General features: G+C 35.3%; 1 protein-coding gene across 4 annotated transcripts in view; it reads right to left on the reverse strand.

Moving 5' to 3' along the window:
• Positions 1–14709, reverse strand: part of SCEL (sciellin) — a 105869-nt gene that overhangs the window by 26798 nt on the left and 64362 nt on the right. For 2 of the 4 annotated variants that reach the window (XM_080799544.1, XM_080799542.1), the window contains 7 exons: positions 13063–13122; positions 12502–12561; positions 10831–10890; positions 6673–6732; positions 5969–6028; positions 4898–4957; positions 2380–2442 (listed from right to left, as the gene is read on the reverse strand). In XM_080799544.1, coding sequence (XP_080655670.1) covers positions 2380–2442; positions 4898–4957; positions 5969–6028; positions 6673–6732; positions 10831–10890; positions 12502–12561; positions 13063–13122 — 423 coding nt within the window. The remainder of the gene's footprint in view (positions 1–2379; positions 2443–4897; positions 4958–5968; positions 6029–6672; positions 6733–10830; positions 10891–12501; positions 12562–13062; positions 13123–14709) is intronic. The other 2 variants (XM_080799545.1, XM_080799543.1) reach the window with 1 other exon arrangement.

Here is a 14709-nt window from a genome sequence, read left to right on the forward strand (position 1 = left end):
TATGTTAACTACACTAGAATTAAAATAAAATAAAGTGAGGTTAATTTCATATATTAGAAGAAAAAGTATTCAAAGGCCACAGTCTTTTAACATATAAATTAATCACAATATTTCTTAGTATAACTGCATGTAATATTCGTGTACCAGCAAAATTAGAATAAGCTGCACACATGACCAGGAGAACTTCCATTTTCACTGTTCTGCTGAGCACAGAAAATCTGATCTATCTAACAGCCTGGACAGTGATATTCAAATTACTGTTTAATAAAGCCCATTAAGAAATACATTTTGCATCGCAGCCCAATACTCTCTTTTCAGACAGACAGACATACAGAAGCAAACACAGATTTCATTACATAACACCTTTACTACATAGGAACACTCATATTCTCCCCTCTATTTAATTAATTTATTTAATTGAAAAAAAAGCTGATTGCCACTTACTACATTAATTACAAGACCCTTTAACGGGTTTTGACCTACAGTTTGAGAAATCCTAGCTTAGAAAATATAGAAATAGATGCTATGTTTTACCACTACTCCTAAAAAGACAGCACAGTGTTTTTAACAACATAAAAATCTTGGTGTCAGTTCTGAATTACCTTGATTGATAGCATCATGTGGTTTATCTCAATGAACTAAAAATAACAAATGTATAGACCTTATTTTTTTTTTAAGGCCCTGGATCCCTGCACACAAAGGAATCTTATATCTAAAGTTTATCCAGGAAATGTAACATTCTTCCTACTCAAGTGACTGCTTTCATTTGTTTTGCTTCAAGGATGTAGTAAAGAGATATATCCGAATATTTAGCCATTATTACCTCCATGTAGTTGAAGAGCTGTAAAGTTTTGCAGTCATTTGCACATTTGTGCCATTGTCATATATGAAGTCATATTTCAAGAGACTCTGAAGAGAAGTAAAGGACATTTCTGGGGCATCCCATGGCAAGAGCAACAATCCTAGCTTTATAAGTCTCTATTTCCATAGGTGCTTAATTAATTTTGATTTATTTTAAGATCAAAGTTTGTGTCTGTGATTTCGAGACCAGGAGTTGATCTGGGAGTTAGAAGAACTCACAGGGGACTATGAGATTTTTGTTCCTGGCCTCACTATTCTCATCTGTTAAAATAAGGAGATTGGACCATTTCTAAGAATGCACCCATCCCTAACATCTACTCCTAGGAATCTATGAATGTGAAGTTGACTGCCTGTCATGTTTACTAAACTAGCTAGTCAATGTCACCTTTTCTTTTTAAATGCAATGTCCTGATAATGCATTCTATATTCAGCAAGCAGAATATGAGTGTTCCAAAATGTAATATATTAAATTGACAACCTATTATTCTCTTGGAGTAACATCTCTGTGCCCCCAGTACATAATTAGCTTTAATCTATGATAATTGCCTGCTGTTAATAAGATTGAGTATGTCTACTGAATTCTCTTTTTGGCGTCCATGGCCTATAATTATACCTAATGTGCAACTAATGATACCTAGTTGTAAGCTTCAAACCCAGTAGGTGCTCAGTAATTATTCTCTGCCTAGCATATCACAGAACTACTACCAGTCTTCCACCAGTTTTCTCTGTGATCCTGGTCAGATCACTTAGCCTTTGTGAGTCTGCTTCCTCTTCTGGAAATGGAATAGATTTGACTGGAACAGCAGTTTTCAAAACTATTCAAACTAACAGGGCTGGGAGTTCTCTCAGCTTCCTTCCTTCGTCTCTAAAATTTTGCAATTTTATATGTACCAGCTAAACTCAATAAGGGAAATCATGAGAACGTTCTTAAGTGACATGTGTATATATGTATATATATTATATATAACATATATAATATATAATCTTATATATTATGTATATTATCTATATACTCCTTTAGTGTGAAACAGCATTAAAAATCCTCATGTAACCAGAGAAAACATGAGTTTTATCACCTTTAGATACCACCTAAAGAAATAACAAAGTTTAGGTCCATAACTTGGCTGGAAGCATCAAATGATCTAAGAAACAATACGGCTCATAAAATTTCTGCTGACTACCAGAGAACACTCCCTAAAAATGAAGTGCACGGTATTGCTGATGATGAATCTCATAAAATGTTCTAGGTCTTTTTAAACATTAACTATTATTAATACATTTTCATCAGTTCCAGGGACAAAGAAGGGAAGTCACTACCATATTATTTTCTCCAGCTATCGCTCTTTCTTGCTAGTAACAAATAGATATTTATTTCTAGGAACATATAAAAATTGTGATGGTTTTTTAAGACCTATATGCAGTTTGTGCACAGAATGACTATAAACCACTTATGTTCGTACTGTACTTAAAGAGGAAAAAAAAGCCAAAACAAACAAACAAATAACATCTTTCTCTTACCCAGCCATGTTTTTGACAGCTTTGGGGCTTACATTGATAAGTTCGTCAAGACCTTCTTTCCTACTAAAACAAAATAAAAGTTCAAATTCAGCTAGAAATCTGCAAATTTTATGACTGACATTTTTTCTTTTGATACATGTGGATTATACAATGGGATCCTAGATAAAAAGTAATGCTTGCCAAGTTTCTACTTTACGAAGTTTTAAAAAATCCTCAAAAAACCTACTGAGGTAGATATTACCATCCTCCCCTTACAAATAAGAAATTGAGCTTCATGGAATTTAAGGCTCTTTGGGGGTAAGTAGGAAGAAGTAAGAGATGATGAACCAGGTTTGGAAACATAGCAACTGGACCCTAACCCTCACACTCCTTTCCACTATCATCTTCCCTCTATGCTCACAGTAATTCCTTATATCTGCACCATGTTTTGCACCGTCATCATAGTAATCCTGAGAGAGGTACCTTGGAGTTACTCTGTCATGCTTTTCTTGACCTTTGACCCCAGTACAATGAGTTTTAACTCCTCAAGAAGACAGAAATACAGTCAATGTCATGCGAAAATATCATGGTCAAGTATAAGAATGCTATGTCACCAATTTTCTTGAGTCATTTAAAAACGAATCCTTGGGTTTGTGGAGAGGAGAAAGTCAATATTCTTTGGTTTACTCAGTTTTATGAACGAATGATTTATTAACTATAAATTTACGGTAATGCTATGATTGTGTCAAAGTGGATTTCTTAAGTAGTGATTATATAGCATTCATTTTAATATTGTAATGAAATAAATTGAAACAATGAAAAAAGAAGAGTCCATCCAGCATCACTACACATCAACAAATCAATTTGTTCTCATTTTTTTCATGTCCCCTTTCAGAATGCCCTTAGCCATATGATTGATCTTATTTTTTGGCAGAGATTGGAGACTTGCTCAGGAGTCTTTTATAATCTTAATATATCTACCTTCTGTTTGCTGAGGTAATGTGTTTGGATCCTAAAAAAATGATGCAAGTTGCAACAGCTGGTAAAATAATTCAAAATCAATAATTATCTATACATTCTTTTCAACTTTAATATTACATTAAGAGAAATTACTGCTAACTTAAAACTTCATCAGGGGTGTCTCGGTGGCTCAGTTGGTTAAGCATCTGCCTTCAGCTTAGATCTTGATCCCACAGTCCTGGCGTTGAATCCTGCACTGGGCTCCTTGCTCAGTGGGGAGTCTGCTTCTCCCACTGCCTGCTGCTCCCCCTGCTTGTGCTCTCTCTCTCTCTCTCTCTCTCTGACAAATAAATAAACAAAATCTTAAAAAAAAAAAAAAGGCTTCTTCATTACTTGAATTCCTTTTAGCCCAATGTAAAAGCAGGTGGCTATGAATTCATATCTTATACCATTATGTATACATGAAAATTTAATTTAGTTTTATTCTTGTTTCTTTCAAGACAACCCCAAATTTAAATTGCTCTTAAGTTTCTTATTTTCCATATCATATTTTGCATTTAGGATATTTTGGGAGGTTGTAACGAACAAGAGAAAAATACAAAATTGTTTATCATTTACATGTACTCCTCGCTTCCCTTTCTAAAAAATAACAAAAACAGGGGCGCCTGGGTGGCTCAGTGGTTAAGCCTCTGCCTTCAGCTCAGGTCATGATCTCAGTGTCCTGGGATCGAGCCCCATATCGGGCTCTCTGCTCGGCAGGGAGCCTGCTGCCCCCGCCCCGCCTGCCTCTCTGTCTACTTGTGATCTCTCTGAAAAATAAATAAATAAAATATTTTTTAAAAATAACAAAAACAAAAACAAGCAAACAAAACAACAAAACTTGGGACTTCTAAAACACAGTTATTTCCTAATTCCGAAGTGTGCAGGTAATATATATGATGTGAATGTGTAACACGGAGGCTACTCTAGGATAATAATTAAATCACTTCAGAACTGCACTTCATGCAAGGCTAAATCAGAACAAGAAGACTTTTGGATTACATAAATTACTTTTATTCTAAGCACCCAAACAGGCAATCATACCTTTAAAGAGACTTCCCTATTATCACAATGGGCTTTCATACCAACGCTAACCCCAAAGGCCTAAACAAGTAGCCTAATTGGATATGCATTACTATTGGACACTATGTCATACATCCTGAAGAGTAAAAAGGCCAGAAAGGTTTGTATCACTTAAGGAATCTTTAGAATTAACTTGTAAACTAAGTTTATCAGGTACATGTACTTTCATGTAAATTATTATGTTGAACTATTATGCTGAAATAGAATGATGTTGAAATCCCAAGCATGGAACACAAATCGCATACTGATAAGAGATATTTTAAGAAATTCTTTATCCTCCATTGAAGCCCACAGTCCGGGAGGCCTGAGCAAGGACTCGAACACTAGGTTTATGACACAAAAATGTTGATTCTGAGTCCCATCACTGGTTGCCTCAATGGTAGAACAGTAAATTACTTTTTTTTTTTTTTAAGGTTAAATAGAAAAAAAAGAGACAGAAGAATTCCATGAACCTCACCTTTGGTTAATTCTGTTTGTTTCAGGAGACACTTTGATGAGGCTGTCAAGACTTTGGCCCCTTTAAAATGTGGAAGAAATGATTAGGTCAGTGGTTGATTTCCATCATGTGGTTGCAAATATTAAAACCAAGAAACATTTTTTGTTATAAAAATATTTTGTTATATAATATTTATGAATACAGAGATCATCTCAAAGGATTAGAGATTTCCAGTGCTATGAATATATATATTTTTGGACCTAATTACTGCTGCATAGAAATAATAAACAATAACCAATGGCTTTAGAAAATTCATGATGTGCCAGGCAGTGTTCAAGTGATTTACATGATATATATAAGTGAATCCTCACATTTATTCTTGTTTCTTTCCAGACAACCTCAAATTTAAATGGCTCTTAAGCTTATTTCCCATATCGTATTTTGCATTTAGGATATTTTGGAAGGTTGTAATGAACAAGATATCACATCAATCATTCAATATAGGAAATATTATCATCCCATTTTCTCAAAAGGAAAAACTGAGACACAGAAAGATTAAGTGAAAACAAAGTAATCTAACTCAAGAGCGGTTGGCTCTGTCCATGATATCAACCATCATACTGGCACTGAGTAATTGTGTTAGCATTGAAGTGACTACACAGCACCTGGTCCAGTTTCCTTACTGTGAGGACAAGGAAACTGAAGTCCAAACAGGGGAAGTGGCCAATCTCATTTTGCACAGTTAGTGAGGGCAGAACCAAGACCTAGACCCACATCTATGGTCTCCCATCTCCCATCCCACATCTGTGCCATCCTCTGTATAAGAAGAATAAACAAATCAATGAACATAAGCGTCTTGTCCATTATTGGAAACCAACTGTTCATCTAATTAATCGAAGGTTGTCTCCATTTTATTAAGAATTAGTTGGCCAAAACGTTCAACATTTCAGATATGAGGTCATGAAGGTCAGCATGACTTCTCTTGAACTATTAATTGAGTTCAGTGTCAGTCTGCTATAATCATTAATTTAGTTATGTTTTTAAGCATTAGTATGTGTGAAACAAAAAAATCAGAGGCATATTAAATCTTACCCTTGCATACTTTTTCCTGTTCTTGGAACCACCTTAATGAGCTTATCAAGATTTTGGGAACTTAAAAACAAAAAGCAAAAATGATAAGTAAAAATGGAACTAAATCAGTTAAGTATTTATTTAGAAGATATATGTGCTCAAGATTAATTTTACTATTAGGTTTTGAGAAAAATCAATACCAGTCTTTGTTCTTAATTTTAAAGATACAAATTTTGATGTCCATACAAATCACCAACATATGGCTCAACTCCTATTTACCCTCAAAATAAAACCATAACATTCAGGCAGTATTGAGTTTTTAAAAAATCAATCAGCAACTATGAAATGATTTGCCAAAAACTTTCACCTGACCCCCACAAGTATTCCATCTAACACTGTAGCTGTTACTAAACTAGATTTTGTTAATAATTCCCATTTACAGTGCCTTCTTGCTTTAAAGAGATTTTATATCCATTATTTTGCTTGATCCTTACAACAACCAAGTGATAGAGGTAGACCAGACAGTTATAAATGATCCTCATTTTATAACTAAAGAAGCCTCAGCTCAGGGTGTTCCAGGGACTTGCTCAAAGGCATCCCACTGGGAAGTAATGGATTTCAGACTTTCTGATTCCAACCCAAAGATTTTTTCCACACAGCTTCTCTGATGAGTGCCACAAATTGATGCAAGTGGGGATGGAAGAAAGATAAGACGTAATCTTCACCCTGTGTTACTGCTGTTTACTTCAGGAGTCACTTTGATGAGATTGTCAAGGCTCTGGCCCCTTTAAAACATTAAAGAAAATGATGAGATTAATGAAAGATTAACACCAATGAATAAAGCCACTTATTAAAACTCAGAAACAGGATGAACACTGAGATCATGCCAAAGAATGGAAGATTGTTAAAAGTATCTATGTAGAGGAATGTAGGAATTTATACATCTCTGAGACTTAATGAGACAATATTTTAATCTTAGAGGCTTTAGGCCAGTCACAAACACTGTACTGGGACTCTGTCTCGAATATGATTAATTTAATGCTATGCTCTTAACCTTCGCTAGGTGCACTGAACACTTTGTAATAATCTATATGCATCTCATGGAACGTTCCAGAAAGTACACCCTCTTAATATCAACTTCCAACATGCTGTGGGAATTTAAAATCAACTTTGGAGAACCTATATTTTGTAAAATTGACATTCATTAGCAGGTTTTCTATTCATAACACTGGATTAAGATTAATATACCAATTTGTTGAGGTCCATGTTATACAACCTGGTAGCTGCATCTGGTGCTTACAACTATGTGTTCAAACTACAAATTTTGACTTGTTCTGTTGGCCACAAATAGTAGGAAGATTAAAATCTATAGAGCTCTGAAATGTAAGCTATGTTTACTATAATAAAAACTCCATGTAGTCACTAAAAACTGTCAGTATTTTGTTGTTATCCTTTAATATTTCTGTTTATGATCTTAATGGAAGTTTACTTTTCTTATTGTTTCTATGTGTTTTCCTCATACATAGCACAAGCAAATGCCCCTCCAATCTACAGAGGATGCCACATGGGTAAAGAACCTCCACAGAAGGTAATCCCTGTTTTTCCATGCCCTGTGGTCCTACTAAGATAGTATCACAAAGTCTTGGAGGTTGCATCTGTACAACATCAAAGATAGGGATATTTGGATGCAATCAGATGTTGACCCAAGTTTTGACTTATATTCAGATATCTGAGACTGTATATACTCAGGCTAAAAGCAGCAAGAAAAAAAATGCAGACATTTTCTATGCAAAATGAAACAATTAACCCAACAGAAGCAACTATTCTGTCCGAGACTACCCCTTGTTGATGTTTTTTACCTCCTGTTAATTTTTGCCTACATGAAGTACATGAGATTTGAATGCCAGAGTCTGAGAAAAAAAATTCCCAGAATTCTATTTCCAGATTTGAATACTTAAAAAAAAATAATAACACACAATAAGCATTGTAACCCCTCCCTTGTAATGTTTGTGTTGATTCTGGTGTTTACTTTGATTATATTGTCAAGAACTTGATCTCTTTACACATATTAAATAAAGCACATATAAGTGGAAGATTATTTAAATCTCAAAGTAAATAAAATCAATAAAGCAGAGTGTGCTAATTAATGTAGTCATTTAAAATAATATTTTGAGCTAAACTATGAATCAATGCCTCATAATGCATATACCCTTATATTCGATCATTCTTTCAATCCACAAATAGTTATGGAAACCTATGAATAATACAGACTTAGGCTTAGCCCTCATGAGGCTTCCATTCTAACTTGGTTAGAGGCAGGGAGCATCCACTCAAACATACAAACAAATGTAACAATTCCAGATAACAATATTTACTCTGAAGAAAAGAAGAAGGAGTGCCTGGTGCCTATGGTGCTGCGATTGGAGGAAGGGGTGGCGACAATTATAGTCAATGGTCAGAAATGACAAGTTGGGGGTAAAGTAGTCCCAAAATGCAAAAAGCATATAGAGAACTCATAAAGCAGGAATGAAATCAGGAATAGAAAAAAAGATTAATTTGGCCATACTGTATGGAACAAGTACGCAACCATTACTGAGGGTTAGAATTTTATTCTACCTGAAATGGAAAAGCCCTGTAATTTTTTAATAAGAGAGGGAGCATGATTTAGTTTTGTTTTAAAAGATTGACAGGACTTAATTATCTATAGTGAAAGAAGAAGACAACTACCATCCCTGAAAGTTCTCACAAGGCGCATGCACACACACACACACGCACACACACTGTGCATACTCCAAAACACATGGACATGGATGCACACACATAGACCACATAGACATCCATGTACATGTAAACTCATATACACATAAAAGCATACAGATATATGTGTAGCCATGTACATGCAAGCATGTGAGCACTTTCATGCAACCACATACAGGACATTTGTGAAGACATGCACACACCCATATGCATGTGCACTGATGCACACAAAGGCACACCTATATATATACACACACTCACGCAAACACAAGTACACACACACAAAACATTTATTTTCATGTATACACAGGGACACATATAAGACATGCACACACACACACCCCAATGTATGAAAAACAATTAGATGATTTAAACTACTCATAAATAAAAATTAAGAAAATAAGAAAAAAAATAAGGATTTTTCCTGGAGAATCAAAGTAAATTAAATATTTGAACAGTATCTAAATCATTAACAGAACATAATTCATCTAAATCTTCATTCTTGCTAACAATTACTTGTAGTTATTCTGTGCCAGGCATGACAGTGTGATGATCTCTATTTTGTGGATGAGTCAACTGAAGCATGAGGACACAGCTAGCAAGTGACCAAGCCAAAATTTGAACCCAGAATTTAGACTCCCTGCTCCAGTTACCATCCCAGACCACCCAGGTAGCCAAGGAAATCAATGCTTTCTTCTCAGTCTATTGGGGCATATATGAATGTCTAACTTGCTGGATTGCTGGGCCTTCAACCATGTCATGCTGCTAGAACAGGACAGCCTGACAGTGTGCACGCCAGCTTTTCAGCTAGCTGAGCCCCTGCTCTGCTGACTGGGCCTGCAGGCATAAGTGACACATTTTAGAATCAACTAATAATATCATGTATGTAGTTAACTGAATGGAACGAAGTTCACAGGAAACCACATGGAATTATTTGGTGTACTGTTTTCAGCCACGTACCAACAAGCTCAGTTTGAAATATATTCCATCTGCTTTTTAAAAAATAAAAAGCCGGAGTACATAAGCTTTCCAGATTTACTTGACAGTTCACGGGTAGTGGAACTCTTTTAATGAAGTACACTCTGTTAAGCTCTTCATCTTTAAATATATACCATGTAGACATACATATGTTACACACAAATATACTAGACATGCACACATCATTCACACATGAACACATCCACATATATCCACACACACTACTTACACATCCACATACATACGCTTATATATATTTATACTGTGTATACATCCACATACACAGTATATATATATATATATATACACAAATATATATACATTTTGATGGCAATTTCATAGGTTAACTTGACTGGGCTACAGAGTGCCTACATTTGGTCAAACATTATTCTGGGTATGTCTGGGAGGGTGTTTGGGGTGAGATTAACATTTAAATGTATAGACAGAGTAAAGCAGATGGTCCTCCGGAACATAGTGGGCCACAACCAATCAGTTGAGGATGGGAAAGAGCAAAAAGACTAAGTCAGAAGGGAGTTTGCCTGACTGACTGCTTGACTTAAGACATCTCCGTCTTAAACTACCTCTTCCGATCCTTAGGCATTTGGATTTGAATAGAAACTTTATTACTGGCTCTCCTAGGTGTCCAGCTTGTAAACTACAAATCTTGGGACTTCTCAGTTTCTATAAGATCATGAGACAATTCCTTAGAATATATCTTTTTCTCCTTATATATATACATATCATATTGTTTCAGTTTCTCTGGAAAACCCTGATCAGAACATGTACATACTTTTATACCCAAACCCTTATGCATACACACTATTTATATATACAGAAATACATTTATACAAATACACACTACTTACACACACACACACACACACACACACGAAATCATTTAACTCAGTAGAGAAACTGAAATTCTGATTTAATTTCTCAAAATCTACCTGATAGTAAACATCACTCAAAAAATAAAAATGCAAAAGATCACTTCTAAGCATCATTTGTATAAAACTGCTTAATATGATATGTTTGGGGGAAAAGAGAACTTGGTTTGAATTTCAATTTACTCTCTTGAATACAAACGCTCAGGGTTCCAATGTGCTTATGAATGCCAAAGGGAAGGGGGAAAGCTTTAAATGTCTTACCTCTTAATATTTTTATTTGCTTCAGGATTCATTTTGATAAATCTATCAAGGTCTTGTTTCCTTTGAATAAAGAAATGAGTTTTAATGAATGCTATTAATTAAAACACAAATCAAGTGAATGATGATTGGATAAGTAATGTAAGTCAAAGTTCTGTACTGGATCCAGACAGAATATAAATTTCTACTCAAGAAATCAGATATAATTGCCTATTCCATTTTTAAATAATAAGAATAATGTCAATAAAATAATAATGATAATAATATTTTTTAAATAAGAATATATGTTTTCATATAAAGTCAACAATTTCCCTAACCCAAGCTTTTTAAAAATATAATTAGGTTATGACAAATTACAAAGAGCAAGAAAAAAACACCTTGCATGGTAAGAAAATTGACTCATTTCTTGGGAAGACACATGTCACCCTCATTAAAATGCACTGAGTAATATCAAAAAAAGATCATCTGAACCCAGAAAAGAGAATACTGTAGGGGTTGGCAGAAGTATTGTGACTTCTTGCTGCTATCGTGTTGACAGAGCCATGAAGAGGAGAAAAAGTGGTGGAATTTCCTTCCTCCCAGAGGGTATACCTGCCCAGACTCTCTCTTGGGCTGCCTTCTGAGACCATCATCCTTAGAGAAGCCGACTTAACAGGAGTTTTAGTCAAGCCTCGCTTTGGGATATCTTTGTTAATTTAGAGATCCACCTTGAAAATGTAGTCAAGACCATGCATTCTTTAGATACAAAGAAACTCATTTCAGTAACTCATGCGTAAAACAAATCCAAGTCTAAAATCTAGGATAAAAGGCAACTTACTATCAAACGCTAGGACAGTTCTTCAAAAAAATAAGTGATTTTATTAGGAACAAGAAGGGAAGGTCATGTGGCCCACTATTATTGTCTATCTCCATGCTAATAAAATATGGTTATGAAGTTAAAATGCTGAATCATTTTATCTTGTTGATTGTTACCTACAGAGATCAGACTTAAAAACACTAATAATTCTTTTTTTTTGACACTAATAATTCTTTTTTTTTTAAGATTTTATTTATTTATTTATTTGATAGATAGAGATCACAAGTAGGCAGAGAGGCAGGCGGGGGTGGGGGGAGCAGGCTCCCTGCCAAGCAGAGAGCCGGATACGGGGCTGTATCCCAGGACCCTGGGATCATGACCTGAGCCGAAGGCAGAGGCTTTAACCCACTGAGCCACCCAGGCGCCCCGACACTAATAATTCTTAACCCAGTGGCATTTTCACTTCCTTTGGGTTTTGTTTTGATAAGATTATCAAGGTCTTTACCTTTTAAAAAAAAGTTTAGTTCACTTTCTAAGTATTCTCATAGTATTATATCTAAACAGATATTCATATTATTGATGATTAATTGAAAGCTTTTGGAGAAAATTGTTATATGGGAATTATATTAATTTTATTATAAAAATTGCCTATCAATAACATAGTTAAATTAATCTGTGGGATTTTATATCAGCCAAAGGTAAATTTAGATAGAATTCATTGTAGAGCCTCCAAAGTAAAAATCAGGGTAGTAGGGATCAGACACAGAAGACAGAAAGGAAACTCAAAGATGTGACCCTCTCAATGTCACTAAGAAGATCACACAGTGAAATCTGGGAGAATACAACCAAGATTCAGAAACATCAAAAACAGTTCTCACCCTCTCCTAGTTATATCTGTCCTGGCATTCACTTTGATAATCGTTTCGAGATCTTGGCTTCTTTGGAAAAAAACAGAAACAAAAACACGAAAACCTTGTATTACTTAGGTTACATTCCGTTTTCTCTGAAATCTGTATAAACAAGAATGTCCTGGAAAGGATATCATATGTTTCCAGGCCAAATGGCCAGAAAAAGTTAGAGCTGTTAACTTCCCCAGCACTACTTGGTTTAAATCAGTTGAGAACTTCCCAGCGTACCTCTCACTTTGCAATTTTGTCCTTTATATTTCTTAATTAAATATGAGACTTGGCTCATGTTTACATTGTTTAAGAAAATAAAGAATAAGAGATTATGTAGCAGATTTCCTACACTTACTTCAGTGTAACTCAAACATGTGGTCCTATGGAAATAGCATACATCATATTCCTTTGCTTACTCTCTGATAGGCCTATAAAGTGCAACAGTTCATCTGTGATCGAGGAAAGCATTACACTCCCATTTCTAACAAGGTGTGAAAAACTAACTAGAAAAAACAGAGCCCCAGCAAGGTAGGACCTTACCCTTCCTCATTTTTGTCCATCCTTTGATTAACTTTAATAAGACTTCCAAGGCCTTGGTTTCTTCATAACATGGGAGCGAGGAGGATAGAAGAGCCACAAAAGACAGGAAAGAGAGTAATTCAATCTCTTATGGCAACAGCAGATTTCTCACCCCAGGAGTAAGATGTTAGCAGTACCTAAAGCCTCAGAAGTCTTTAGAAATGTTTAATACAAGTGACTCTTCTCTGTGCAAAATGCTGAATAGATGCCAACTATTCTAATGATAAAGTCCCAGTCATTACTCAGTTATGATTCAATCATTTTAATGGAATAATTTTTAATAAAATAATAAACATTCCTGCTATTTAGAACTGAGTTGTTGTAATGACAGCTTATACAATGTTATAATCTTCAGATTACTTTTATTACCATGCATCATAGCACCAGAGCTTGGTATCAGTATAAGGAGATCTGGATTCAAATCTTAGTTCTGATTTTAACATGTTTTGTGACCATGTTCTTTCACATAATGCACCATTTTTCTCACTATAAGGGAATTAGGCTGTGCTATCTTAGGGTTCTTTTTTACTCTGATATTTTTTCCTTCATATTCTCAGAAGACCTAATGGTCAAGAGACTGACCTGTAGATTGAAACCAAATTATTGCAAACTCTTTATTTTTTAATTTTTAAAGTAAATTTAATGGTTTTCTTTTAAGAACTATGTATTTATTTGAGAGGGCGAGAGAGCGTGCGTATGCACAAGTGGGGGGAAGGGCAGAGTGAAAGGGAGGGAATCTAAAGCAGACTCCTTGCTAAGCGTGGGATCCAATGTGGGGCTCTATCTAATGAACCTGAGATCATGACATGAGCTGAAACCAAGAGTCCCACACTCAACCAACTGAGCCACCCAGGTGCCCTAGTAAATTTAATGTTTTTAATTGAAATAGAGTGGAGGGGCACATGGGTGGCTCAGCTGGTTAAGCATCTGCCTTTGGCTCAGGTCATGATCCCAGAGTTCTGGAATGAGCCCCACATTGGACTCCTCACTCAGCGGGGAGTCTGTCTTTCCCTCTCCCTCTGCCTGCCACTCCCTTTTCTTGTGTTCTCTCTCTCTGTCAAATAAATAAAATCTTTGAAATAGAGTTGACACACAATAGTCACATTAGTTGCAAGTATATAACATAGTGTTTCCGCAACTCTATATGTGATACAACGTTCACTACAAGTGTAGCTACCATCTATCACCATATAATGCTATTTTAATTTTAATACCATTGACTATATTCCCTACAGTGTATCTTTTATCCTTCTGACTTACTCATTCCATAACTAGAAGTCTGTTTTCTACTTCTCTATACACATTTTGTCCATCCCTATACCACCCTCCCCTCTGGCAACCATCAGTTGGTTCCCTGTATTTGTGTGCCTATTTCTGCTTTTTCTTTGTTTGTTTGTTTGTTTGTTTGTTTGTTTTAGGTTTCATATATAAGTGAAATCATAGGGTATTTGTCTGTCTGACTTATTTCACTTAGAATAACTCCCTCTAGGTCCATCCATGTTGTCACAAATAGCAAGATCTCATTCTTTTTTATGGCTAAGTAATATTCCATTGTGTGGATATGTGTGTATGGATATAAATACACATGACATTTTCTTTATCATTAAA

This window comes from Martes martes, assembly GCF_963455335.1.
Source record: "Martes martes genome assembly, chromosome: 3".
Lineage (NCBI taxonomy): Eukaryota > Metazoa > Chordata > Mammalia > Carnivora > Mustelidae > Martes > Martes martes.